At 57.7% G+C, this 27,788-nt stretch overlaps 2 protein-coding genes and 1 long non-coding RNA gene across 14 annotated transcripts in view; 1 reads left to right on the top strand and 2 right to left on the bottom strand.

Annotated features, from left to right (window-relative positions):
* HNF4A (hepatocyte nuclear factor 4 alpha) overlaps positions 1 to 20,855 on the bottom strand; it is a 35,514-nt gene extending 14,659 nt beyond the window's left edge. Inside the window, exons 1-2 of one of the 3 annotated variants that reach the window (XM_048072521.2) lie at positions 20,744 to 20,855; positions 448 to 622 (exon numbers count right to left, since the gene is read on the bottom strand). In XM_048072521.2, the coding sequence (XP_047928478.1) occupies positions 448 to 622; positions 20,744 to 20,792 (224 nt within the window). In that variant the 5' untranslated portion in view covers positions 20,793 to 20,855. Of the gene's footprint in view, positions 1 to 447; positions 626 to 4,535; positions 4,801 to 20,743 lie in introns of those variants that run through there. The other 2 variants (XM_048072519.2, XM_048072520.2) reach the window with 2 other exon arrangements.
* Positions 2,703 to 22,932, top strand: LOC136786489 (uncharacterized). Of its 6 annotated transcripts, none has more exons than XR_010825329.1 (5): positions 2,703 to 3,370; positions 7,786 to 8,589; positions 11,585 to 11,793; positions 16,596 to 21,665; positions 22,730 to 22,932. It is a non-coding gene; the product is annotated as an uncharacterized lncRNA (long non-coding RNA). The 6 variants fall into 6 exon arrangements; XR_010825330.1 differs by lacking the exon at positions 2,703 to 3,370 and adding an exon at positions 13,626 to 13,769 and having other exon boundaries at positions 5,567 to 8,589; XR_010825332.1 differs by lacking the exon at positions 2,703 to 3,370 and having other exon boundaries at positions 5,581 to 8,589; positions 16,596 to 21,251; positions 21,527 to 21,665.
* Positions 22,309 to 26,315, bottom strand: R3HDML (R3H domain containing like). 5 transcript variants are annotated; one of them, XM_048072528.2, is made up of 7 exons: positions 26,177 to 26,315; positions 25,889 to 26,053; positions 25,329 to 25,632; positions 24,288 to 24,406; positions 24,005 to 24,137; positions 22,976 to 23,091; positions 22,309 to 22,895 (listed from the first exon to the last, which is right to left on the bottom strand). In XM_048072528.2, exons 3-7 carry the CDS (start codon positions 25,587 to 25,589, stop codon positions 22,763 to 22,765), a joined length of 762 nt encoding a protein of 253 aa, XP_047928485.1. In that variant the 5' UTR covers positions 25,590 to 25,632; positions 25,889 to 26,053; positions 26,177 to 26,315; the 3' UTR covers positions 22,309 to 22,762. The 5 variants fall into 5 exon arrangements, with proteins under 5 accessions (XP_047928485.1, XP_047928488.1, XP_047928484.1 ...); XM_048072531.2 differs by having other exon boundaries at positions 25,329 to 25,603; XM_048072527.2 differs by lacking the exon at positions 25,889 to 26,053 and having other exon boundaries at positions 25,329 to 25,831.
* Positions 26,316 to 27,788: the final 1,473 nt, after the last annotated feature.

Below are 27,788 nucleotides of genomic sequence, written 5' to 3'. Positions count from 1 at the left end.
ACACACTTCCACCTCGTGATGGAGAAGGGAAGGGAGGCCACTTAAGTGCTCCCAGGGAGTGAATGGGGTTTGTGCTGCACTCAGAGCACAGGGCAGCAATGTGCTCAGCCCCTGAAATGGGGCTTCCCCACCAGCACCACCTGGCTTTTTGGTCACATCCGTGGTTGGCAACACCCATTTGCAAAGAACATGTGTTTGGTCCCTAAAGTATGAGCTCGCAGGATCCTCCCTCAGTGATCCCATGAGGGCAATGCCAGAGGGAGAGCTGTTCTGTGCCTCTGGCCCTTCCCAGCCAGGGGATGAGGTCAGGGAATATGGTGGAGGATGCAGGGAGGATGAAGGGGATGAAGGAACATGCTGCCGTGCTCTGAGAGCTTTGCTGTACAGAGCTTTGCTGCTGGGGACTGTTTAGCCTCTGCCACACATCTCGTCCCCCTCTGTCCTTACCTGCAGGAGTACATGTGGTTCTTCCGGACGCTCCTCCTGAAGAAGCCTTTGCAGCCATCACAGCTGGAAGCCCCGTAATGCTTCCCCGTAGCGCGGTCCCCGCAGATGGCACACAGCGCGCTCACCCCGATGCTGTTGGAGGTGTTGAGGTTGGCTGCTTCTGATGGAGATGTGTCTGCTTGGGGAAGGACACAGGAAGAAGAGGGTGAGACAGACAGCCAACATCTCCAAGCTCAGTTTCCAGCGAGAGACCTGATTTTTGGGGAACTGGGCAGCTGCAGCCAGGCTGTGTGGCAGCGGGCTGTCAGAGATGTGCGTGAGGAGTGGTGGTGCTCCGAGCGGCCTAAGTCATTGCAGCCTGAACGTGCTCAAGCTGCTGCTGTGCCAGGGTGAGACAGCTCTCCCCAAAGGCCTGCCTCCAGCAGTGCCTTCAGACTACACGGAAACCCAGCTGTCACAGAGCGCAGCCAAAATTCCTGGGGGATTTGCAGATGCTTTGGGCCTCTGTAGTGTGGCCAGAGAGTGAGCTGGTGCAGAGTTAAAGCTGAGGCATTACAGCTCAGGGTGAGCTGCTGGGTTATGAGCAAGGTGTTTGTGTTACAGCCCTGAAACAGCCCAAGACAGCCCTGAGCAGACGCTGTTACAAAAATGAGGTGACCAGCTGCCTTTGCTGCAGATCCTCTGCCAGGCACGGAGCTCCAGCCTGCGCAGCATGTCTGCAGCTGAACGAGGCGATCAGTGCACAACGGGCTCAGCTGGCTTCTGCTGGAAAACCCATGGGCTAATACTACCCGTACAAGGAAGGATTGGGCAAGCTAGCACAGAAAGAAAGGGCGACACTATAACATGAAGGAGGCTGTATGCCGGGTATCTTCCAGTCTGGTAACACCACTGCTGGGACAGATGTGTCTCACAGTCCTTACAAACTGTAAGGGGACTGGCATGTGCAGGGCTTTCTTGGGAGGGTGGGGAATTGCAGCAGTCTCTGTAGGAAAGGACACCTGAAAGGCTCAAAACCATACAAGCCTCACACTAAAACCCCTCCAGCAAGCCAAACAAATCTCAAGGCTGAAGGGATCAGCCCGTCATTCAGTTGATCTAGTTGTCCCCTCCGTTGCACATTTTCTTGTATCAGCATGGGCACATTCCCCTGCCTCAGTGGAAATCCCATTTGCAAATGATACCCAGGATTTACAAAGCCATAGAAACCTGCTGAGACTTTAATACCTGAGTATATTGATCCCGACAGCCCCCATCAAAGGACAGTCATGGAGATCAGCAGGACCAATGGAGGCTCCGACCAAGACAGCAGCAGTTTCTGCCAGAGGCACTAAAAGAAAGTCCTCAGGCACCACTCGTGACCCTGCCAGCATCCCATAACACAGAGATGGGCATTGCACAATGAGTGGGGCTCCCCAGAGGACATTCACCCCCCATTTCTGGAGGCCTGACAGTCAGTCGCTGAGGGTGAGCCCTGATCTCCCCAGGTGTGTGGGGAACAGCTCTGTACTCCTGATCCCCCTCTTGCCTTCTCCCTCGCCATGCTTCTCCTGGATTTGGCAGGACACAGTTAATGCTTGCCTGGGGAGGACCACAGCTGCTCCCACTTGGCACCCACCAGAAAGGGGCTGCAGGGGGGCTGGGGGCTATAAAAAGGCTGGTCCTAGGACAGCTGCCTTTGCTAGCTGGAGACTGTGTGCTGGGGGAAGGCTAAGGTAACACTCCTGGGACTTTAATATTAGCTTTTATTTAGTATGGGGAGGTGCACAGCATCCTCGTGCCTTCCCTTGGTGTAGATGCGTGGGCACAAATAGCTGAGAGTGGATGCTGTGACCCTGGCAGTGAGCTCACATAGGGCGTCTCGAGCCAGCCCTCCCCTGGCTCTGGCAGCAGTTTTCATTTCCCTGCTTGCTTTCTGGTTCCTTGTGTCCCTCCTATATTGCTTTCCTGAGTCACAGTTTGCTCCCTCTCTGAGCCTGGCACACCCGGCTGTACCTCGGGGCTGGAGGAGCTGTGTTCTTGTACGTGCTGTCCTGCCTGCTCGGGAAGCTCCTTCCCCTGCTCCCAGCACCCCGAGCCCCTTCCCCTGTGCCTATGTGTCCCTTGCCTCAAAAAAAAAAACAAAAAAACAGCTTGCCTCCAAAAACCTTCCTCTGAATGCATCCTGAGGGCTCAGCTGCCTCAATGTTGTTCCAGAAAGTTAGCTTTTCAGTTTGCTTCCTATGTTTAGATATAGAGCTTGCAACAGAGGATAACAGAGAGAGTGCGCCCATAATCACAATGCTTGTCTATCAGTGACAGCCCAGATACATCCCTCCTAGTGGGGTATCATGCTCTAAACAGAGGAATATATAATAGGAGAAACTGGTACTGCTACTGGAGAAATCATCATCTGATAGGAACTGGTTCCATTTTTGGTGAGCTAATGGATAATTTTCCTATCAAGTTTATTTTTGTAGTGCCAAAAATACGTGCTTTTGGCTGCTGCATTGAAGGGAGTTCAATGGACATAGGTTTGGAGTTAAAGTAAATGGAGGAAGGAAAAAACAACAACACAGTTTGTGACCTCACAGCTGAGTTAGGGTGACAGGAGCAACTTGGGGTTCCCAAGCCAGCCCGAACACAGGACGTGTTTGTAGTGGGACAGTGGCAAACTTCCCAGGGCTGAGTGGCCACCCCAGGCTGGAGCCGGGGAGCCCCACAGGCCACCAGCCGAGCTCTCTGGCTCTCCGCGGGCAGTTACCCTGGGGTGAGACCAGCCCCTCACCGGGATCTAGGCATATGAGGAGGAGAGGTGTCAGTGCCTTGTAATGCAGCTGACTCATCTGCCCCTAGGGCACGTTTCGTGCTGCCCCTGAGCTGGCTGTATGAAATTCCTGAGTCCCTCTGCCTCGTGGAGCCCCCGCTCACAGTCCCGTGCAGGGTGAGCTTTTCTGGTTCCCCCCCCCCCCACAAACCTCTGTGTGCTGTCTAGGAAAGGAGCACAGGGAGCAAAGCCCGGGCTTGTCCTCAAAGGTCCCGGTGGGTGCTGGCAGAGCCCAAGGGGGCTGCTTTCAGCCCCAAGCCCCTCAGGTGGGTATGGACAGCCCTGGGCACAGAGGGCAGGGGGAGGTGGTTGCACAGTTTCGGCACCACGATGCGACATCTGCGGGGAGCGGAGCTGAAGCTGGGGGAAGACCTGTGCTGCTGGCATGGTCCTGCCAGGACAGGGGTGCCCGAGCAGCCTCGGTGATACGGCGAGCAAGAGGAAAGGGCTCAGGGAGTCATTTTCTGCAGTGTTACTTGTTTAGTCATTAACACGTATTTAGAGAGATGTTAGGGAGACTGGGAGAGGAATCTCCTCTTATTGCCGAGCATTAATCAACAGGATTCCTTGGTCCCCAAACGGGTGGGCCAGTATTGCAAATCCTGGTGGGTTAAGTGTGACTTCACCTTCCTGAAGGGATGGGAGCTCTCATCACCCCCTGCCAGCTCTGCTTGCTCCCCTCCCAGCCAGGCCAAGCCCCCCCGGCCCCGCAGTGCTCCAGGGACCACGCTCCCACCCAGCACTGCACAGAGAAGGGCAGTGGCCTCAGGGCAGCTCCTGGGGCAGCACTCGAATCACTTTTTTAAAGTGATTTCCACCCTCACCAGGCACTAAGAAGCTTTCTGGGCTGGGGAAAACCTAGCTACAGCCACTCCTGGGATGGGACTGGCTTTCCGCTTGAGTCACGGGCTCTGTGGAGTTTCTGGTGAGCGGTAGGCAGCATTTCAGTTTGCAGCTTTGGGGTTTTTTCTTTCTTTCGGAGCCTGTGGGCAGTGAGACCCACCTGTCCTCAGCTCAGGCCCTGGGCCGTGGCTGAATGTCCGTTGTGGACCACTAATCCCACCGCGCTCTTGTTGCGCGCCCATCCCCGAGGTATCTGGGCACCATCCCTCCCATGCCCGGCACCGCTCCACCACCTCTATTTCTCTCCGGGTAAAGCAAGAAGCCCCCACGAGCCACGCAGCAGAGCGCCCCGCGGTGCCCCAGCCCTCCCCAGGAGCGATTCGGCGACCACCTTGGGGACTCGTCCTCCCTCAGGAGAGGAGGCGGCGTGGGGACTTACCGTTGCCCATAGCCAGCACCTGCATGTTCTCGAACTCCAGAGTGGTATACGCCGGGTCCAGTGCCGCGCTATAATCTGCCATCTCCATGTCTATCAGGGCTTTGGAAAGGCGCATTATCATCGGCAAACACGGGCCAGATTGTACTGATTCCCTTGTCCGAGGCTATTGGCCCTTATGCCTCTCTCTGCCTTCGCTGCGTCCCCTATCTGTTGTCTTTTATTTCAAATATTTCTCTGAAAGGATTTGCTGAGCCTCAAGGCCTATACTCCCCAGAGGGGTGGAGGCAGGAGGCAGGGGGTTAATCTTTAATCATCTCACCCACTGCTGAATGCTGCTAGGCTGTTTTTTTTTTTTTTTTTTGGTGGAGCAGCAGTGATTCTTGTTGACTGTTTATTATTGAATCTTGAGGCGCTGTGCTCGTTTCAGCCCCAGGCACACGCAGGACCGCGAGAGAAGGCGCTCGCCACCCAGGAAACACCTTCCTGGGGCTATTGACCTTGATGCCGAGCTGCTGCTGTTGGTCTTAATTGTACCTGGGGTGGAAAACTTGGAAAAAACCCTGCCTAGAGAACAAGGCTGCTCTTCACTTCTGTCATCGCCTTCCCCTCTCCACCGTTCGTTGCCTTCGCCCCCCGATTTCCCCTTCTCGCTCCCTCCCTCCCACAGCTCTTCCTTTTTTCTCCCTTTCCTCTCCGAGAAGGTCAGCGCCTGCATTGCAATTTACACGTTGCTATGCAAAGTAACAACGTAGGGCTCATTTTACTTCCCTATAAACCCAGTTTTACAGGGGCTGAGTGCCCTATAAACAGGTCCCACTCTGCAGCCGTGACCAAACAACCTTCGGGGTGAGGGTTTGCCGAGCGCCAGGCACGCAAGCGGAGCGGCGAGCGAGGGGCCGAGCCAGGCCGGGGCTGGCGCGGGCACCCAGGGCACGGCCGGGCCCGCTCCTGTCCCCTTCATCCCGGCGTTGGAGCCACCCGGTGTCAGACACACCCCGGCCCCGCTTTGACTGACACGTCTTAAAAGTTTCATTGGGCGTTTTACAGCTCAGCGGGGCTTTGCTCTGCGGTGTGGAGTTTCCTTCTGTGGGTTCAACCTCCGCTGCCTTACAGGCCTCCAGCCTGCCGGCATGGCCGACACCTCGGGGCAGACCCCGGGGGCACACAAGCGGCAGAGCTCGTGCTCGCCGAGCCCCGGCTCACCCAGGGCATGTCAGCCCTCTCCGGGACTGACAAGTTCCAGTGTAATTTGCAGCACCTAAAAATGCAAGATCAACAAGCAGGTATTTAATTGATCACTGAATGGCGTCAGCTGGATTGCTCAGGAAAACAAGCAACTGATGATTCAGTATCAGTTTGCTCTGCACTGGAAACATCCCTGATTTCACAATCGGCTGGGTCCACGCTGCCAATTCGGGATTGAAACATGTTTGTATTTGTGCCTCCTGGGTGCACCAATACAGCCCCGGCTCCATGAGCCATCCTCACCACGGTGGCTATATTAGGATGTATGTAGCACTTCCAAATAGCACTTTTACCTTTGGGCGACAGATCTGCAGGAGCAAAGCGGGGAACAGGGGAAAGCCCCTGATTTCCTATTTGGGACTGGCGACAAGTGATCCTTTTCTGCAGGGGAAACAGTCCTCTGCTCTGTGCTCTCAAGAGACAGGCTGGACCCTCTCTGCACTCACGTGGCTGGCTGTACTTTCATTCGGCAGGAACAGTCCTGGGCTAAAAATGAATTTAATGATGTGCACCAGGGTGTAGATGGTAAGGTGGAGTGTAGCCCTGCTGTGGCCTCATTTCAGGGCCCTCCGTCCCAGTCCTGCTCGGGCCACAGTGATCCCTTTGATTAGATAAATGCTACAGACACTAGGTCAAATATGTGCAGGATTTGCCGCGGTGTCTAGTAAAATATCATAAAAGCATGGTCTGTTCTGCTCTGTTCAGCAAAACAAGCCTTTTGCTTAAATAGCCTGCTGACAAAATAGGGCTGCAAAGGCCGTTTGCTTCTAGGGCAGGAAGGATTAAGAGGGCCGGGAATAGAAGACGGGGAGGCAGCGTGTGTGTGAGAGAGGCAGATAAGGAGCGGGGAAGTTTGGAGAGCATTAGGTGGCTCACGAGGCAGGGAGCTGTCAATGGGACGTGGAGCTTTCCGTCCGCAGGCTTGTGTTGACTGTTGTTTTCTCGTTACCGGTGTCCTCTGCCTGGTGCACCCTCACAAAGCTCGTCTTAGCACAGAGGTGAAGGACCAGACCACCAAGGACACCGCGCACTTCCTTTGCCCCGGGGATGGGCTCATGGCACGGGGCCGAGCCCCCAGCTGGAAATGCGTCTGCTGCAGGAGGCTGATGTCCCCCTGGGGACAGGCTGCCTGGGGAGTCCTTGTCTCTGTCTGACATCCCTGCACGGTGGTTTTTTGGGACAGCTGGCAAATGTAGTCATGGCCTATAGTAGTTAACAGGTCCACAATGGCCTGCAGCTGTTTTAGGGTGGAGATGTGCTGACTTGAAGCTGGTTTGGAGGCTGATTTGAACATTTCTGCCCTACGGAAGATGTTTGGGGTTTTTCTATTTGAGGTAGAGACAACTCTAAGCTGGCAATCAACTGGGAACAGCCTGTTTGTCCTCGCTGGGCTGCCAGGATGTAAACCCAGGGGAAGGCAGGGTGTGCTCCAGGGCCACAAGCATGGCTGGAAGAGCACCCAGGGCTGGCATGTCCCGTAGGAAGGAAAGGACATTTTAGAGGGGCTTTATCAATGCACTACAGGCACGGAGGGACCCCATGCTGTATCCCAAGCAGAGCCCTGGTAAAGCAAAGGCTGTTCCAAGCCAGGTGCTCAGGCATATTTCAGCTTTCAGGCCATCTCCTTCTCCCTTTTCTGTCCCCTCCACCCATGCCAGAAGATGTCTGCAAAGGAAAATTTTACAGCTTCAGGCCATGAAGCCTTCTGCACTAAGTAATTATTTAATTTTTATCAGTTGAGCAATAAATCCTTCAGCCTTTTTCCCCTCTAGCACCTCATGACACTAATTCTGCCTTATCTGTATGTCTTTGGCAAATTAATCTAAAGCAAAAGGGGATTCCCTGAAAATAAGATCTATGTCTTTCAGTAAATGAGGATGGGGAATAGACTCTGTAATAGAGCATTTATGGGAAGGATACCATCAGCTTCCACGCTTGCTAGCTCTTTATGTCAAGTGGGTGAGCAGGCTCCTTTCACAGGGCTCCTCCTGCCCTTCTTGCACAGAGTGTTGTAGGATCAAGAGGCAATTCAAGCTGAAAGGGACCTCAGAAATCTCCGATCCAGCCTCCTGCTCAGAGCAAACCTTTGGGTTTCCCTGTTCCAGCTCTGCACTCTCAGGAAATCCCTGGCAGAAGTGCCAGTGCCCGGAGCCAGCGGGACAAACCTCGCAGAACGCTGGCGATGCTTCTGCTGCCACTTGGCAGCCACCGCTCCAGATCGCTCCTACCGTGTCACTCCACAACTGGAGTGGCTTTTCCTTGGCAAGCAAGTGAAGTAGAGCTGGGCTCCGGGTCTGAAATCTCTCCAGTCCAGGAAAGCCCTGAACAAGGTCAGGGCTTCACAGCCAGCCCCAGGGCCGCTGCTCGGGGACCGCACCGGCAAAACCCACCGCAGTATCGCCAAGTCAAGCTGGTGGGGAAGCACAAAGCTGAGGTGCAAGACGAAGACCAAAAGTCCCAGGGGAACGTCGCCAGCACAGTCATCTCCACACATGCAAAGGTCCCTTCTGCTTTTTTTTTTTTCCCCTTTGAAATTTCAAATTCCAGTTTGTGGACAAAGTCCTGCCTATCTGAGAATATAGATCTCCGACCACTGACCAAACTCCACTCCAAGCAGTCCTGAGGGCTGCGTTTCCCCTTGCCCACGGATGCCTCCACTCAGTCCCTGGATCTGCCAGGATCTCACCGAAACTTTTGCACCAGAACAGAGCGCTCATACTTGCAGAAAGTGGATTTTGCGCGTTTGAACCTTATCTTCAGTATCTTCCTTTCTGAACGCGGAATGGGAAGGACCATCTGTAATAACCAGGTAGGAGCCTTATCACCTGCAATTCATTTGGGCAGCCATAGAAAATGAGAAGGTGAAACAAGGGCTTCCATTGTGCTTATACTAGCAATTTTAGCTCATCATTTAAATTAGGGAAGGGGGAAAAAAAAGGCAGCTTCAGAAGGGATGGAAAACACGAGGGCACATTAGCTCTTGGAGGCAAAGCCACTCCATATGGTTAACTGATAACTCCAATTTGCCTCTTCCCTCTCATCTTTTCTGATTCTCCTGATTAAGCTCAATTTATTCTCATGCTAATCATTTCTTGACCTGTTTATTCTGCATTAAAAAATTAACAGAGAGCAGTTTACTGCATGACTTGTTCACACAGAAATGCTACAGATTAGCAGGCAGGCTTTAAGCCTCAACGCAAGACTTTTGGGTGAAGCACCCAGTCTGCACAGCTCGAGGATGAGGTTTTTTTCCTGTTTTTAAAGAACAGCTTTTTCTAAAGTCAATATAAATCCCCCTGCCTTCGTGCCTTAAGTATATTTGCTCTGTGGCTATTTCCAAAGGGGAAAGATAAAGCCAAGGGCTAGTGTTTTGTCAGACTTTCTGTAAACAGGGATATTTAGGCCACACTGTCAAGCCCCTTTGCCTTCTACTGCAGAGAGTCATGACTTACGGGGCAGAGCTGCCGGCGTGTTAATAAGCAGCTCCAAGGAATTTGCAGGGGCTGCGGGGGACTGCAGGTCAGCGCAGCTGAAACAAGCCCCGAGTCGAAGCAGAGGATCTTCGTTTAAGCTCCAGGCAATCATCTGGCTGACACACGGACAGGTGTCAGTCCCCAAAACGTCCACGGCAGCAGAGAGGAGTCTCCAGGAAAACAGATCATTAACCAGAAGCTGTTTAGGGTCTGTCTGCCCCTTGCCAGCACCATGCAGCACATCCCTGCCCTGGCAAAACGCACAGAAGAGCCCTTGGTGGGGCATGGCTCACCCGGGAAGCGGATCAGATCCGGCCCCAGCAGGTGACCACAGCAACATGTCAGAGTGAGATTTGTGCCCTGGGGAAGATGCGGGCGTTTTGTTCAATGACAAATTCTCCCCAGTGCTGAAGTTCCTGTAGCTGTGGTTGGGACAGATGTTGTTCGGAGGCCTTGGGGCAGTGCTGCTGTGTCAGCTGGGACGCTGCACAGGACAGTGCAATAGCTAAGGCAGCAGCTCCCGAGCAGACGCCGGGCACGTTGCCACTGGTGAGCCGTGGGACATGCAGCAGTGCTTAGGGCTCCCCGGCACAGCTACGGAGGATGCAGACAGCTTCGCTGCAAACTCGGGTTATTTTTCACTGGTGCAAAATTTGTGAAAGGTAGCCAAACCAACCCGAACAGTCCAGGCCCCCAGGACATAAAATCACTGTACAGTGAACCAAGGCGATTTTTGGACGTGTGCTTCAAAGGATGCAGACGACTCTGCTTGAAATCGTCTCCAAAAGCAACATGTGCATTTCAGCCGAAGCTGGGATGGATGTTGGAGCTGGAGGCAACCAATGGAGCTAAAATAAATAGCTGCTATGTGAAAGCGGCAAAAAAAGAACTGCAAACACGGGGACAGACAGAGCATTTCGGCATATACTGCTTTAGCGATAACACCGTGCGTGCCTTTCATCCCGGGATCAGAAAGGGGTTTATTATGCTGACTAACAAAGGCTCTGAGCACTTGAGGAAGTAATTATTGGTACTCTTAGGAGCTGTTGTTTTGCAAGGACAGTAGAAACAAAGAAAGTTGGAGCTGTTTTCAACATGGCAGCTGCCCTCAGAAATGTCAGTGCATTTGCCTATCTTGTTTGTATTTGCAATCGCTCTGGCTACATGGCAGCCCTCGAGAACGGTGTCTGCGTGTCGGTAGTCACAAGCGTGTGCTTCTGGCTCTGAAAATCTGGCCGGTGTGTTTTTGCACAAAATCAAGCAACGAGCCCAAGCGAGGAAGAGGAACTATTAATTTCATCTTATCCCATCACACCGCGGCCTGCAGCTTGGCCCAAGTTACAGCATCCACCTCCGATTCCTGCTGCCCCACCCAAATCCCTATAATCTGTGACCATTGCGTCAGATCCCAAACACAACCGAACGGAAACCCGGAAGCTTTCCAGCAAAATACTCTCCTGCCTGCTCAGGAGGAAATCAAGAAAAGCTCCAGAGCCACCTTGCCACGTGACGGTCCAGATTCACGGTCTGCGTTGGCAGCTGCTCAGCCCGAATCCCAACCATTTCAGCCCCAATCTGTAGGGGAACAGAAGCCGTGGGGAAGCAGCGGCACTGGAAGGAAAGTTTGCTGTCAGATTTTCTGCAGAGCTGTGTTCAGCAGGGAGCAAGGAGCACCTATCGCTCCGTGCCTTGCCAGCTCACACATTTAGCGTGACAGGGAGCTTGGCAGCACACGCCTGGACCTTTAGAGAACTTGTTCAATAGGTGAATGCGATCCCTTTGGAATTGAAGTAATCCTATAGTTTCCCAGGGTAAAAGATCCCTACACAGCCTATGGCCTGGCAGACAACCCGGGCTGTCCGTGCACCCCTGCCAGCTGTTTGCAGCGCTTTTAGGTTTCATTGACTTTATACCCGATGTTCCTTCTACACATGGAACAGCCCCAGAATTGATCCAGCCGGTGGAGAAATAGGCTGAGGAGGAGAACAGCCAAAATCAACAAAGGTTACAAAGCAAGTTTTGCCTTTTTTTTTTTTTTTTTTTTAATTTATCTTTTTGCAAAGGTGGATTTCATCAGCACGCCATGCCTGCTGGAAGTGACCTCCAGTCACTGCTGGGACTCTCGGGATCGGACCTCACTAGCTCCAGGGCAGGGGGCTGATGAAATTAAGGCAAACAACTGCAAAACTAGTCAGGGTTTGAAGAGCTGCAGGCATCAGGAGGGGGTGGAGGGATGGTCTAAACCTGTGTGCTTGGAGGATGGGTAAGATTTGAGAGATTCTAGTTTCTGGAGTCAGAAACAAGTTAGTGCAAAATGCTTTTTCTCCACAGGAGTGTGCAGAGTGATCAAATAGCCTGGACTGGCCCTGATGTCCTCAGTCTCCTAAGGAAACAAGTGCCAGAGGAGAAAATGGACACAAAACAATCACTGGGAGCTTGCTGGCAGCACCTGCAGCCCGTGGACACCACGACACTCATCTACGTAATGCTCCTGTCCTGTTTACTGCCACAGAAATAAAAAAACTGCAGGAGATAGCAAGGTACGGACATATCTGAACTTTCTACGTGCAAGTTTTGTTGCGTGGGGTGGCAGCAAAGGGAGGGAATTACTTATCTCACCAGTCCCAAAACCGCACGGCCAGGACACCACCAACCGCCTGGCTCGCAGCTAACAAACAGCATGGCAAACTGCTAATTCCCCTTTGAGTATTTGACCTATGTCTCCAAGAGAGAATAACATTATTATTTGTCCCTTTACAATCCTGCAGGACCCAGTGCCATTGGCCTCTTCTGCCATAAAGAAATTAAAATATATTATGACCATAAACTACATCATTTGAGGAAATGAACCATTTCTAGTAAACGTATCATGGAATGCCAAAGCCATGAACTTTTCTAAATCAATCATCAGCTGATAAAGAGTGCAGGTATTTGCTGGGAGCAGCTCCCAGCTCGTGGCTCCCCAAGCAGCTCCCAGCACAGCACTGGTGTGGGGAGCCCGTCCCGTGGCGTGGTGGCTGGGGACACGCAGGGGGCATGAATTATGCTGGAGCAGCCTCTGCAAGCACAAGACCTGCTTGCAGGGAATTGCTCATGCAAGAGGGACCCCCAGGATTTCCCCATGAGCACCCCGACTCCAGGAAACCTCCTCGCTGCCTCTCCCCTCGCCCCGCTCCTCTGCACCACGGTCCCCGTGGGTGCTGGGGCAAGGGAGCAGCGCACAGAGCCAGCTCTCTTCCCGCTAAGAGAACCTTTGGGAACACGTAGGGGTACCTGGTGTTTCCTGGAGCAGGTGGTATCTGCTGCCATGCATCTTCCAGGGGTGCCCGGCTCTGCAGGCAGAGCTAGGGGAGTCTTGCCCTCGCACGGGGCCGCGCACCCGGCGAGCCCCCAGTGGGCTGCGGGGTGAGAGCCATGCCCGAGCGGGCGCTGGGGGAGCTGGCTGCCGTGTGGCAGCAGGGCTCGGCTAATCCCTTAATGCTGGTCACAATGAGATTTGATGGGGAGTAGGAGTTTGTGCTGCAGAGCTGCAGGTTTTAAAGGGTTCTGGCCACTGCCTGGAGGGGAATTATAAGGTGGCTCTGGGTCTGTGCCCTGCTGTTGGTGCCCAGAGCGATGCTCGGTGCTTTCTGAGCCACCTTTCTGAGGTGCCCTCGCCCTGGTCTCTGGCCTGCTGCTGCGTTTCTGCAGGGCAGGGGGCCCGATTGCACGTGCAGCTTTGGAGGCTGCACCGCAAAATGTGCCTGGGCACGTTTAACAACAGGAGCAGGTCAGGCTCTGTGGGGAGAGGCTGGGAGCTTTCGCTTTAAAGTGTTTCTATATAAATACCCATAACACGATATCCTTGAGAAACAACCTTTGTTTCACCTCCCAGCCGCGCATGGGCAATCGATGTCAGGCAGCTGCCATTACAAGAGGAGGAGAAGGGAGGTGCGAAGGCACAGCGGGTTAGCAGGCAGGGAGCCGTGTGCGTGGTGCTCCCCACCTTTGGGCAGCCTTTAGCTTTTTGTCTTGCAAAGCCCTGGGCAGCAGCTCCGATGATTCAAATGGCCCTCGTGTCAGCGCCGTGGGAGCTCTGCTGCCCTGTGTCAGAGCCCTCCTCTCCTAAAGAAACTGGGACCTGGAAGGCTCTCAGGGCTGAGGTTTCTTAACAGACCGTGCGTATTGGTTCACCCAGCTCCTCTTGAAGGGCAGTTGAGGAGTCTCCATGTCCCCGGCAGCCTGAGCTTTTGGCTAGCATGGTCCCTGGGCGTGCCTTACACCGTGGCCAAGCCGAGTCGAGCCCACCGGGAAGAATAGGGATTTTCCAAGTACCAGAAGAGAACCCTCTCTGCCATTGCAGCACTGAATTTTCTACTTTTTTTTTCTGGAGATATTGCTGCTGCAACACTCGTGTTGACTCGATGGCCCAGGTCCAGCAGGGAGCACAGAAGCTGCTGAGCGCTGAGATTATTCCCCACTGCGAGGAGTGTGCTGGCGCTGTGTGGCCCTGCTTAGCCTGGAGGAGTAAAATTAGGTGAGGGATTAGAGTAGCACTTCACTGAGTTTTCACATGCTCGGAGCAATGAGAATTCAATGCTGAAACGGAGAACGAGGTGACTTTGCAATGCATCCGTGTGCTGTGTGGCAGCCACCCTGATCAGGGCCAGGAGCAAGCATGGCCTTGGTCAGCCCCCACACCTCGAGGAGCTGTCGGCATGGCCAAGCCCATCTGAAACACAAACTTTCCTGCACTTTCCTTCCTCCTCAGAGAGCTTTCCTCCTGCCGAGCCTGCCCCTCCTCTCACCGTGCAGAGGAGGAGAGCTCGTTTCTGCTCTCCCAGAGATGCCAGACCCCTCGCTGCCCTCTCAAAGGCACAATTCTAATGGGGAAAATCGCGACTACACTGTCCCTGCCCCACCTCTGCAAGCCTCTGCTCCCACCCTGGGCTTCATCAGAATTAATTTTGATAGCACAGCTGCCAGGGGCTTCCAGAAGGCTCCTGGTGAGCCACGGATGGGGAATGACGTTTCAGTTCAAACAGAAGATGCTGTTCGGAGGGGAAGGCAAGTTTCAGTTTGGCTTTGAGGTTTCAAGAAGTGCGATGGATGTGAGATGCGGGCCTGGGGGGACAGCCTGAGTCCCTCCGAGGAAGCCGGGGAGGGGACCCCAGCCCAGCAGGTCCGTACCCATGCCCCATGCTGGCTGGTGATGGGCACAGATGCCCAGCGCGTCTGTGCGGGGCTGGGAGCAGTGTCGTGCTGCCTGGAGGGCAGGGCCGGCTCTGAACTGCGCGTAACCCCGTGACACCTCCCTTCACCCGTCTGTTTCCACACCGGTGTGTTAACTCCTGTAGCAGGGAAACACACCCAGTACACAGAGATTTCTCCCAGACGGTGGCAGTCACCAGGCACACACCCAGGGATGGAGCTGCGGGCAGCACCCGCCTCTGCCTCCACCAGGATGTCCCCGTGGGGACCAAGCCACCACCATTTACTCCTTGACCTCAGCCCTCCAAGGCAGGGGGAGCAGACAGGGTTGTGGATCTAAAGCCCTGCTGCTTGCCCCCCTCCCCTCCTGCCTCCCTACCCCACCCTGATTTCCCGGTGCTGCCTTTGCCCTGCCAGTGCCGGTCCCTTTGGGGACCCACAGCACCGGGCAGGGGAGTTTTTCCGTGGGGCACTTGGTTTTTTTATGCCTTCTGCTGTCCCCTGCTGTTGCCCTATCCATTAACCCGACCCTGTCCAGCCTCGCAGCCTGTGGCTGAATTTCCCTGGGGTGACCACCAATGTGCCGGGGCTGCCGCGTCTCACCAGGGCAGTGGGGTGGGCCCTGGTTCCCCTACAGACAGGGCAGGGCAGGGTGCGGGACTTGTGCATCCTCTGGAAATGTGGAGCGGGCTGGTGTGGTGGAAGGAGGAGCAGAAGCTTCTCACGTGGAGTCAAGGCTGCGGGGACCGTGCTGCAAAATTTGGAGCATTTCGTCAGAGCGGAGAGGGTGAGAGGTGACCGAGCGCGGTGGTGGGAGCTGAGCTCTGCCGGCTCCGCTGAAGGCGCTGGGCCATAAATGCAGCATGGTGGCTGTCATTTATGTGTCGGCAAACATGTTGAGTGGGCTCGACTATTGATTCTTACCATATAAAAAGAGTGTCGTGCCACTTGTTCAGGTTTGCGCAGGTTTTACAGCTCTTGTTCTGAGAAGTGCCCGTGTATTTGGTTTCGCTCCTTCCTCCAGGTCTATCTGTTGACATTGGCGCTCTTAAGCAGAGCGCAGAGCCACGCCAGGAAGCTGAGTGTACAGCTCTCCCTGCTTTTCCCCCTTTCCCAGGGGCTATCGCCTATAAAATCTTGCACACACCCATGGCCAGGACGGCCAGGACAGCTTTCCCACGCAGAGGCAGGTGCAAGACACCCGCTGGTCCCTCGCTGGTGGGCTCGGGTGCCCAGGCTCAATGGCAGGAGCTGAGCCTGGATGAGTTTTGGGGTACGTGGGCAAAGCAGCAAGGAAGGTGCTGCCGGGGGCTTGTGTCCTGGCAGCCTGGGGTGGGATGAGCAAGGTGAGGGGGGAGCCCTCGTAGGGCTGCGATGAAAACCAGCGTGCAAAAGCAGCTTGGATGTCTGGAGAAGGTGTCGGAGCCCCCAGCGCATTGTCATGGAGGAGGCAGCCCACATGGTGGCCCATTTGTCACCGTCCCCACTTCCACTCCTCTTCCCCTGGGGAGATGCCAGCGCCCGCCGAGCCCCCGGGGACACCTCCGCGTGGGGGCCTTGGAGGGCTGAGCCCACGCTGATGGTCCCCATCCGCCCCTCGGCGCTGGGGCTCCTGGTCCCACGGGATGCAGCCAGAGTCCCTCTAGTGGCTGCAGCATTTTGGGATAGCAATCCAGTCCGGCCACGCAGACACGCGGCTTTTTGAGCCGGGGTCTGCCCCTCGGCTGCTGGTGCCTTTCCTTAGCTGCAGCTCTGCGTGAAGCTGCTTCGCGTGGAGCTTTGGCACGTTGTCTCGAGCACGTTATTTTTTTGAGGCTTGCGTTTCCTGAAGGGATTTGCCAAGTGATTTCTGTTGATGCTCAGGCCGAAGCTTGGACATGAGTTATTTTGGGGAGTAATTGCTTCTGGGACCTGGCTTTAGCTCAGGGACCCGGGTGGAAATTTGGTGCCTGTGCCCAGCGCCGGTGAGCAGAGCTGTCAGGTCCGGGTTCGCGATACAGCCACTGCCTCGAAATACGCCTTCCATGAAAATTCTGCAACATTTGCTGTTTCCACAAACATTTCTGCCAGGAAATTTGTTTGCTCGAATATTTGAGGAAAGCAAACAGAGAAGGAGCCTGAACACAAACAGTCAGGGATGTTTTTTTTGCAGTGTTTGCCACACTCTAACTCCGACACTTCCAGACGCTCGCCCTGCTCTGCCCCGTGAACTACCCTGTCTGCCGCCGCTGGCCCTGCTCCTGCTGCAAGTATTGCTGTGTTTACAGGAAATATTTACAGGAAACGGGCTTTTCTGGCTGCAGGATCACCATCCCTCACCACCCCTTTGCGCTCACTTCAAGTTCTCAGTTCTGGGCGACCCATCCCTCTGGAGAGCGGGCCTCCACCTGCCTCGGGGGGCTCAAAGTGAGTCTGAGGCTCCCCTGCCAGAGCTGGGTCTCACTGCCCGGTGACAGCAGCACTGCTGTTCTCGCTTTATAAAAAGCACCACTGTGTTTCCGATAGCAGCCAGGGGCTGCCCCGGAGCAGTGGAAGTCGCACATCTCGGTGTGATCAGAGCATCCCCGGCTCTGCTGAGCCCAGCCGCAAGGAAACTCCACCAACTCCAGCACTCAGGATCCGTCCCAGGCAGCTAAATGTTTGGCCCTTTTGCTTCCTGTCTAAATACCGGTGCTTATTCCTGGGTGTAGCCAGATCCTACTCAGCTGTTTCTTGCCCCTGTAGGTGCTGCCCCACGGGCCCTGGCATTACAGCCCCTGTGAGCAGGTGGTGGGGATGGTGGGAGTGGGGACGGGAAGGGGACCACGGAAAGCACGTGGCTGTGGTGGTGTCCCAACACTGCCTGTCCTTGACAGCCCTCGTGCAATGGACAAGGAAGAGACAGAAGTGTTAAATAGTAGCTGACGTGAGTATTCCAGGGGAAAAAAGCTCAGTTTGGGTCATATAGAATGGAAGCCTATAAAAATTAAATCAATTTTACAATGAAAAGTACAAATATTTAGAAATTCTGCCTACTTTTATGTTCTTCAGCTGAAACTATTCACCACATCTGACCAAAATGCCTTAGCAGCTCTGACCTCTCACATTTTTCAGCTACATTTCCAAAGCTGCTTTACTGAGCTCACCCCGATTATGCGCTGCTGCCTGCTGAAAGCACCCAGCCAAGGCATCCCTGGCACCGAGAGCCTCTCCTGAAATAGGAAGGAGCAGTGCTGGCTGTGCTGGGGTTAGGGACATTTGCCCTGATTGCACTGGTCTCACTGGGAGGGGAAAAGCAGAGACAGGCTCCTCTTCTCGCTCCCGGAAGGCAGGAGGCCCTGGGCCCCTTCCTGGGCATACCCCTCTCCATCCCACGTCCTCTCACAAACATTTGCCATGTCTTAGCACCAGCGTGCCCTGAGTGGCAGGCTCTGCTGGGGGGGCAGTTTCCATCCTACAGCCCTGAGCAGGTGCTGGAGCGGAGGCTGAACGTCCCCCCCCGCCCCGTGACCTCTCTCCCTTCTCGCTGAGTGTCCGTGCAGGGTACTGGGGACCAGACACCTTCACCGCGGCTCCTGCGGGGCATCCTCCAGCTCCTTTACACAGAGCACAGGTCCTGTGTTTTTGTGGGAACCCAGGAGGTGCTCTGGGGCTGGGGCGGATGGGGAGGATTAATGTAAACGCGCTGGGGATGCCCCACTCTGGGCTCCTGCTCTTTATCCCTGACTTCAAATGGATGCTGAAAATCCTGAGATGGACGGAGGGGTGAAAATACCAGAAGCCAGCCTGTCAATCACAGAAAACCCTGCAAGTAAGCTCACGGCACAGCTGGGGCTCAGCACTGCCACGGCCCCAGGCAGCGCCCGCGTTTCCTCACGAGGGAACAATCTCCCCAGTGGCTCTGGGGTGGGTTTGGCCGCCCCGCTGCCACCCGCCCCGCAGCGTGTCCCAGTCCCTGCGCCCATCCTGCGGCGGTGCCAGCCCAGCCAAATGCACTGCAGGCTCCTGGGGAGGCGAGAGGCTGCGGGGTCTCCGTCTCCTCCGGCCATTCCTCCGCCTCTGTTTGGATAACTTTTTCACCCATTTTGTTTAGGAGGACTCCCCTCCTTCTGCCAACAGTCTGACTTTTCTCTCATTTCAGCCCGGGAGGCCCTTCTTTCTCTTTTATTATTATTATTTTTTTTCTCTTCCCCCTCGCGAGGCCCCAGGCTCAGCAGCCTGGCCCCAGGACAGACTCGCGAGCCACGGGTGTCTGCGCTGCCTTTGTTTGTGCACCAAGCCAGATGGGGAGAGCGGCGCAGGTGGGATGTGGAGCAATTCTTCCCAAGTCGGCCTGCCCGCTGACCCTCAGCCAGTCCCCGGGGAGAATTACCGGCGGAGCTATTCGCCTGCCTTCCCCTAAGGTCACCGATGTGCCAGGGCTGGCAAACGGCTGCTTGCTTAGAGCCAGATGCAAGCGGACGTCACAACTTAATTGTAAGTGAATAAACAGCTCGTCCAGCTCCTTGAATATCGTCTGTCCTGCAAGGGCTGATGCTCGCTGCAGAAACGTGGACGGCTTTGTGCCCCAGGGCAGAGGAGGGCACAGGCACCCTGGGTTTGGGACACCCGGACCCAGCCACCTTGCGCCGCCCTGGCTCCCCCTGTGCTGTCACACGCCGTGGATCTGACATCCACGTCACTTGTGCCTCCCCTTCTGCCCAAGTGAGCATCAGCACCCTGGCCACTGTGCTGGCCGGTGGCAGTGACCGTGCCGAGGGGCAGAGCCTCCGGATCGCCCACAGGCATCAAGGCTTGGTTTACTCACAGCCCTCATCACGCGTCTCCCCGCACACGGTCAAAGCAGCACCAGCTGGGGACACAGTCACAAGCTGCACCGACCAGACCAAAAGCTGAGCGTTATTTTGAGCTTGCCTTAATGCGAGAGCCCCCAGCTCCTACACACCTAGGACCTACAAATAAATGAAAACAGACGAAACCTGAGAGTTTTCTAACTGTCACGTTTCTCCTGCTCCCCCGTAGCTCTCTGCTCCATGCCCAGCCCGGGGATGCTGTTGCACATCCTAGACAGTCCCTACACGTTTCCATTGCGAGGGGCCGTGCTGATGTGCGATGTGTCACCGCGGAGCTGTGTGCGGGAGCATTTGGAGCCAAAGAGCAAAGCAGGCTGGAGAGTCCTGAAGTACATGGGGCAAGGAAACACGGTCCCCCACGGCAAGGACTCCCAGCACGAGGCTGGCTTAGGGCTGACGGTGGCAGGGACGTCCCCTGCTGTCCCTTTGGAGACGCAAGGTGTGTGGCTGAGCACCCTCAGGGGTCTGCGGGCCTGGAGTCGTTGCCAAAATGTGGCCATGAACAAAGCATGGGCAGGTGGCCTGGGAGCCCAGCAAACCTCCCGGGGCTGGCTGCAGCTCACACGGCGGCTGGGGCATGGGCTGGTGGGGCTGCGACTTCGGGGCGAGTGTGGCAAAGGAGAAAAGGAGCAGGACACCAAAAACAGAGCGAGGAGAGGCAGGGCGGTGTGATGGAGAGCCACGGGGTGTGACAGAGAGCCTCGTGACTGTGAGACCTCGTCTGCTGCATCCCCGCTCTGCGCCCTGACCATACCCAGGGCTCTGGAGGCCCCAGATCCCACAGGACCACACCAGCCCTGGCCCCTTGCCTCCGGGGGAAGCTGCAGCACGTCTGAACCCAGAGGGTAACAGCAGGATGACGACAGCCTGGGCAGGGGGGACCTGTCCCCCAGCGCCCACGTGCCTTTGTTGGCCGTTGGCACCCGGCCCAGCGAACGAGAGCAGCAGCCTGGGGCTGCCCTGGGCCGGTACCGGGGCAGGACGTGGTGCCTGGTGCCCCGCACCACGGGGCCTGGGCGCTGAACTGCCCGCTGGGAGCCCCGCTCAGCATCGCCCCGGCCTGGCCCCTTCCCTCGGCTGGCAGGGCCGCTCGGGCAGCCGGGGCATGCCGCAAACCACACGCAGCCTTGGCGTTCGGGCTGGCTTTGTGTCCCGAGGCGGCACGTCGGGGGGCTTCAAGGCTGCTTCGACTTGCAGCTGGGAACCCGCTCCCTATGCAGGGCGCGGCGGCCCCTCGGCGAGCGGGTCGGCCCCGCTCTGCTCCCTCCAGCACCTTCCTTCTTCTTCCAGCCGAGCGGAGCGAACAAGAACGCTTTATATATACCTCTAGTATGCACGGATAAAATCGGGGACCCTTTCTCTCCGGCCTCCGCACGTGGCGGAGCCCGCGGGGGCAGCGCGGCGGGGCCGGGTGCCGCTGCCCTGTCCCAGCCCCGCTCCCCGCGGGCGGCGGGGCCGCGGTACTCACCGTACGGAGCCTCCATCTTAGCGCTTAGCTGGGTGCTTACATTGACCATGTCTCGCCGGCTACCGCTATGGGGACTTGGGGCGAAACGCGGAGGAAGTGTAGGACTAAAAAAATAAAAAATAAAAAAAAAAATAAATGGAAATGTCTTTCTAAGGAACTAGGTGAAGGCAGGAGGGAGCGTGGAGAGGCAGGGCGAGGAAACCTGCCTCTCCTGTTATCTTATTGATTCGCTTAATCAGGGCTAATGTGGGTGGAGATGTTAAATAGTAACCAAGCTCTTATGGAAACCAATCTGCAAGGTGCTGTTGCTGTAGCTATAGTAACTGCTGCCAAGCTAGAAACTCAAACACGGCTTTTACTGGACTCTTTTGGGGCTCCCGCTGCCAGCCGGTGTCAAGGCCGGGGTGGCGGAGGCCAGGGCTCCCCCCGGCTGCGGGGAGGTCGGCACCGCAGCGCCGCGGGCACCGCAGGGCTCCCGGCATCGCCCGGCCGCGGTGGGGGAACAAAGGCGAGCGAAGGTGCAGCCACGTGGCGTCGGCCGGGGGACGGCAGAGCGGGGCTGGGGCAGAGCAGAGCCCGGCCAAGGGGTGAAACCCCCCGGCTGTGGTTCGGGGTTTGTCCCCTCGGTGCCAAACCGGAGGGGTCGTTGGGGATGGGGAGGCAGCGGCGGGATGCAGGGTGGTGCCCAGAGCACGGGGCTGGTGCGCGGCGTTTGCAGCTCGCTCCCCATCTCCCTCTGCTCCCCGAATCCCGCACCCCCTGTTTCTGGCGGTCTCCTTGCAGGATGCTTTGTCTGCGCTCACTGAGCAGCGGGGAGAGCTGGCTGCCTTCCTGGGGTTCGTGGGGACCTGCGATGGCCTGGAGTGACCCGTGGACATCCGTGCTCCACCCAGGAGGACGTCTGGGACCTCGCAGGCACAAGGTGTGTGGATGTGGTCCCCACACTTGGGCAGGGCCCTGCAGGGAGGTTTGGGGGGGTTTCCATTTGGGGGGCGCTGCTTGTTCTCTCCACTTTCCTCCTGAGAGGCACGCGGCAGGGAAGGAAGGGGTGTCTTGCTGGTGTGCCCACACCTGAGGCAACACCAACCCATCTCTGCCAGGTTCTGGGGGACTGGTCCTTGCTCCCCCCCCGCTCCTCCCGGTAGCCCAGGCTGGGACTGAGCCCCCTGTCTCCCCCAGGCTGGGCTAAAGCCCTTTGCAGCAGTGGGGGAAAGGCAGGTTTGGAAGAAATCCGAGCTGCTGGCAGATGGGGAGAGCTGGGGGCACCTGGGGGGGCCCTGCCTGCCCCAGCTCTCACCAGCCCCAGCATCGCAGGCAGGGCACGGTCCTGAGCCAAAACCTCGGGGATTTTTGGCAGCTGTGTCCCCACTGTGCCCGGTGTCCCGGCAGTGCTGGCTTCTCCCACACGATGGAGCAAAGTGCCCGGGCATCTCCCATAGCCGTGGCCAAGCCGAGAGCTCCTGCACCCTTTTGCGGTTTGGGGTAACCCCAAAACACAGAGCAAACTCGCACAACTCCATGTTAGGAGGGGGCAGAAGGCTGTGAGTAAGGACAGACACGAGCACTCAGGTCTCCAGACCGCTTTATTGGGGTGCTCAGAGCCGGGGGCCGTGGCTGGGGGGCCCCACAGAGCGATGCACACAGGGCTCCAGTCGCTCACCCCAAAGGGACGGTCTGGCCGGTCACTGCATAGACCCTTTCCAGTCCCGGGGTGGCAGGGAGAGCCCCCAGCCCTGCGCAGCAGGGCCATGACATCCAATCCCACTCCCCCAAGTGCCCCAGGCCACCACCAGCTGTCCCCAGCGCCCCCAGGCATGAAACAGCCGGAGAAGGCAGTGCCCCCAGGGGGTGTCCAAAAAGGGTGGGAGCACTGGGGATGAAATGGGTTTGATAGCCTGCCTAATGCCTAACACAGCACAGGGAGGAGGGTCGGAGGGCCAAAAGCAGTGTGGTGTCATAAATAATCCTCTTTTCCCCCGTCCCCAGAGGGTGGTGGAGCCGTGGAGCGCTGCCGCAGCCCTAAAACCAGCTCACTTGGTTGGATTTGAGTCCCGTGAAGCACATGTTGTTGGAGCAGACCCCGCCGTAGGTGGGCGGGCAGGCTGAGCACGGCCTCCCCACCTTGTAGGGCGCCTCCCCGATCCAGTTGCCCCTGGGAAGAGAGGAGAGCAGCATCACCCCTGCGTGGCACCCAGCGCAGCTCGGCGCGGCCGGCTCCCTGCGCGCACTTACTTGATGGCATAGTTGCAGACGAGGAGGACGGCGCGGCGCCACGTGCTGCCCCAAACCCGCACATTGCTGCAGGCGTGGATGGCGCAGCCCAGCCTGTTGGAGGACGCCCACACCATCTGTGCCAGGACAGAAAGCGGGTGGTCAGCCCCCATCAGCTCCAGCTGGCGGGCAGGGACAGAGCCCCGACGGCCCAAATTTCCTGGGGGAGATGCCGTGCCCACTCTGGCACCGCTCGGCCACCCGAGGGTGGCTTCTGAATGTCCCTTTTCTGTGCCCACCTGGTGCCAGGATGCGCTGCCTTGGTGAGCTGAGTTAAACGAGCAGCGGGGTCTGGGTCGTGTCTGATTTACCCAAATAAACCACCAAAGCTCACCCTGAAGCACTGCCGGCGGAGGCTGCAGGGAGGTGAAACTCCTCCCATGGGGACCACAACCAGAAGGCTCCTCCTAAAGCCGCCGAGGGCTGAATTTCTCCCTTAAAAAATGTGTTTTGCCCGTTTGCAGCCCAGACAGCCCCCGAGACACCCCTGGGGAACCACACCAGGGACGGAGGCAGCGCCGCGCTCCCAGACAGCCGTGCAAACATCGGAGGGGCTCAGCCCCAAGGCGGGGAGGCAGAGGGAGGTTTGGAGGTTTTCCACCTCGTGCTGGCAAAGCCGCGGCCGGAGGTGCCGCGGGATGAAGGGGCTGCATTCACGGGGCCGGGCAGCGCCACGGAGCCGCTCTGCCACGGAGATGATTCACGATCGGCTGGTGCGGGAAGGGGCTGGTTGGTTTATTTCTGCTCTTCACAGCCTTTGAGGCGTTAAGGGGGTAATAAGGAGAAGGTGAGGGCAAAGCAGGGAAAAAAGCTCCTGGAGCAAGCTTTGTGATTCGAACCAGACAGAAGCCGGGATCTCATCCCAGAGGAGGAGGATGCAGAAACGCGCGTGCAGGGACCGCTGTGAGCGCCTGCAGGGGCTTCATCGCCCCCAGCAGAAATCCAGACCCCCCCCCATTCTGTGTGAGCTGGGGGCTCGGGGGCTCTCACCTGGGTGTAGTGGCTGCAGACGGAGCCGCTGCACTTGGAGGGGCAGCGGGGGTTGCACTCGCGGGGGTGCGGGAAGGAGTAGTGCTGCTGCTCGCGGTGCCACGACCGCACCATGTCCACCACGGAGCGGTACCTGCAAAGGGGAGCCTGCGGTGTGGACGGGACGCCCCGCTGCAGGAACCATTGCTCCCCAGGCCAGAAGCAGTGGCTCGGAAGATCCGGCCCCCACCAGAGCTCCGAGCGGTGGGAGCCAGCTCCCGGGGGCTCCCTGCGGGGCCCTTACCTGCCCGAGTGGATGGAGAGGTTCTGCCCCACGTACTTCATCAGCTGGGGGGGGCCGTGGTCCCACACGCACTGCACGGCCCACGCCTCCGCCGCCCTGGCCAGCCGCTCGTCCCACACCTGGAGAGGGGGAAAAAGAAAGGGCAGGTGGGGATGTGGGCTGCTGGGGGCAGGCAGGTGGGGAAACCTGCTCCTTGTGTTCGCAGAGGGGGATCTGAAACCCCCAGCTGCTCCTAAAACTTGGCCTGCACATTGGTCTGGGAAAGAGCTGCGGGAAGAGGGACACACCGCTCTGGGGACGAGCCTCAGCCATGCCCAGGAGAGGGATTTTGGAAGGCAGGGATTTAGGCCAAGCACGAAGCAGCACAGGATGCCCCGGGCACACCTGACCTGCTGTGTGCTGAGCCTGCTGCTCCCCCAGCAGCATCCAGGGACCTCCCGGCTGCTCCCACCTCCACCCCAGCTCTGCTCTCCCATCCGAGAGCCTTTAGGAACCAGCTCGGGAGCAGCGCACAGCACCACCTGCTCCCAGGTGGGATGGAGACACCCGAGGCGCATCCCCCTCCGCAGGTGTGGGAGCTTTCTGCTCCAGAAGGTACCAGAAAGGCCCTCCCTGGTCAGTGCTAGAGGAAGGATGGGCACATCGGGGTGCTCCATGCTGTGAGGAGCTGGTCCAGCCCTGACCAGGTGGCTGAGGGCACTGAAGTGGGGCCAGCAGCTTTATTCCCTCCCGCAGCATCCCTGTGGGGCACCTGCAGACACGAGCGGGGTTGGGCAGCCTCCCTGCATTGCCGGGGCTGCAGGAAAACCCAGCCTGCAGCAGGGGGAATGGCCCCAGGGGCAGGGAAATCAGGGACCCACATCTGCTCTGGCATGGGATGCGCTGGGTCGCATCCTGCACCCGCTCTGCCTCTCCTGGGGGAAAGCTCTGGGTGTGTGGGGGTCCGTCCTGCAAAACGGGTGCGAAACATCCCCGGGACGAGCCCTGAGCCACAGATCCCCAGCAGCCCCCTGCCCCGTGGCACGAGCGATGCGCACTCACCATGTACTCCATGTTGGCGGCCGGGGGGGACACCTGCGCCCGCACCTGGTTGTGGTAGTCCAGGATGGCGCTCATGTCGCGGGGCGCCAGGTACCGGCGGCGGCGGCCGCGGGGCACCCCGGTGCCAGGAGCCAGCCCCGGCCCCGCGCTGCTGGGAGGGGACAGGAGCTCGGTGGCGTTGGGCAGCGCGAAGGAGCCGGACTCGTGCGCCAGCCAGCAGAGCATGCCGGTGAAGCAGAGGTGCAAGCGCAGCCGCGGCATCGCAGCCCTGCCAGCTGGAACGTGGAGCAGAGCCCGAGTCAGGCTGCAAGAGAAAACACCGCCCGCACCGCTGCGCACTGCCGTGCGAGCCCCCTGTCCCCAGACAAGGTGGAAATGGGTTTTCTTTTGTCCTTTCCGAAATCAGTTTTGGGTTACCCCGCCGATCGCCCGCTGTTCCTGCGCGCTCGTCCCAGTAACTTCACCAGGAGCAGCAGGGAGACGTCTTGCTTTTCTTGGTGTTTCTTTTAAGAAAAAAGCAGTACAGACTCTGCCCCAGTTTTTTCAGTTATCCCACCTACCTGCCAGACAGGGCTAATCAGGAGCATGCAGAGCTACTCGCCCCGTCACTTCACAGGCACTTGGCACGTAGAGAAAATCCCGCGACCAAACAGAAATCTCACACAGGTAAAGAAACACCCGGCAACGTTTAAAAGGATCGGTGAGGGATCCTAACGAGTCCTTATCTTGGGGAGGGAGGGGGAGAAAAATAAACCACCGCAAAACCAGAATTAAAAAAAAAAAAAAAAGGACAAGGCTGGAACCTCCTCGTCCCTCAGCCGCTGCACCTCCTGCACCCCCCCACGTACCTTGAGGACCGAGCCACGAGCAGCCGAGCGCGGGGCTGACCGCTGCGAGCAACCTGCTCGGGGCACGTGTGCGAGGGATTTAACCCAGCCGAGGCGGGCAGCCCGCGGCAGCGTGACGCAGAAGCTGCATCTTAGCTCTTCCCCCCGGGGAACGTGCTGAGGTTTGGGAAGAGCTCTGCCCGGCGGTTTATAGCCGGCTCCCCGTGCACGCCTCTTGCACACGCAGCCGCTGCCAGCAGGCAGGGAAGCTGCTCTTCGGCTGCTGGGTGTTTGTTTGTTGTTTTCTTGTGAGATACCCACAGGGAGAGAGCCCCAGGGATGCGTGCCCCTGCTTGTGTCTGGCTGGGGGGCTGTGACCAGGAAAGCAGGCTGGGCGCAGGGGGCTTTGTCCCAGCAAGGCAATGGGGGGGAAGCGGGGGGACCCCAGGGTGCTGTGAGCTGGTGGCAGAGATGTCCCTTCCTTGGGGGACACAGTCACTGGGGCGCACGTGTCCCCAGACCAGCAGCAGTCCTGCACGGGTCATCCAGCAGCAGCAGGTGTGTTTTCGTGCAGCATCGCGAGCGGTCAGGGTTCCCAGGGGGTGGCTGAGTGGTCGCAGGGCACCAAAACGCAAGTCGTGCGGGCTGGGGGGGGCTGCTTCAACGCCTGTCCCCGCTCCTCGCCCTGCGTGGCAGCCACCCTGCGGCTTGCTGCAGCCGCTGCCCCGGCACAGAGCTGGGACCAGAGCATAAAGGGGGAGCAGGTGCTCAGGCGGGGAGAAAAGGATGAGGGAAGGATGCTGCGGAGGCCACAGTCTGGTGGCTGTGGTGCTCGTCCACACAGCACCAAGCCCCTGCCATGGGGGATGCTCCAAGCCTCCCTAAATGGATGCACACTGCCCGTCCTGTGCACAGAGCCCAAAGTTTTGTGGCAGAGACAACAAGCGGAGAAGCCTGGCGCTGGCTGAGCACCCCCAGCAAACCCACGCTGCAACACAAGGGAAACGGGGACGTGGGGAGCAGCAGGCGTGTGCATGGGGTGGGAACAGCGTGCAGGGATGGAGCCAGTGTGCGGTGCCAGCGCAGCCTCCCCCTGCTCTGGGGCTCTGCTGAAACATGCCCCAGGTATATTTTTGCCAGTGCTTGAGTTTTCCTGGAATCTGCTCTCCTGTAAAGTAATTCGAGGTGCTGCGGGCCCCGGGGGCGGTGGGAGGTGTGTGCTGAAGGGATGTTCCCGTCTGCGACCCGTGGAGCTGATCTGCACATCCATCCTTCCCAGGGCACTGGGGCTGGTTTGCGGGGGGGAGGGGGGGTGTTCAGTGATTTATTGTTTCACAAAAGACAGAGCCCTGTGTAGCAAATGCTCACCCAGTGCCATGAACTGCAGAGCTATGCATTTGAGGAAATAGCTTTTATTTCCCCAATTTGTCATGCCTTGCTCTGTTGAGGCATGAACCTGCCATGGTCCTGCTGCCACGCAGGAGCCGAGCCGCGAGCAGCCCCCCGCGGGGACGGGCAGGGGGCTTGCCTTGGGTGCGGAGGGAAAGCGCTGCCTGATCAGCACTCTGCGAGACAATCCGAATTCCAGGAACTGGAGGGGTTTGTGTCCCTGCCAGGGGTAATATCCTGCAGC

This window comes from Anser cygnoides, chromosome 16, assembly GCF_040182565.1.
Source record: "Anser cygnoides isolate HZ-2024a breed goose chromosome 16, Taihu_goose_T2T_genome, whole genome shotgun sequence".
Lineage (NCBI taxonomy): Eukaryota > Metazoa > Chordata > Aves > Anseriformes > Anatidae > Anser > Anser cygnoides.
This window is presented reverse-complemented; position numbering and strand designations above follow the sequence as displayed.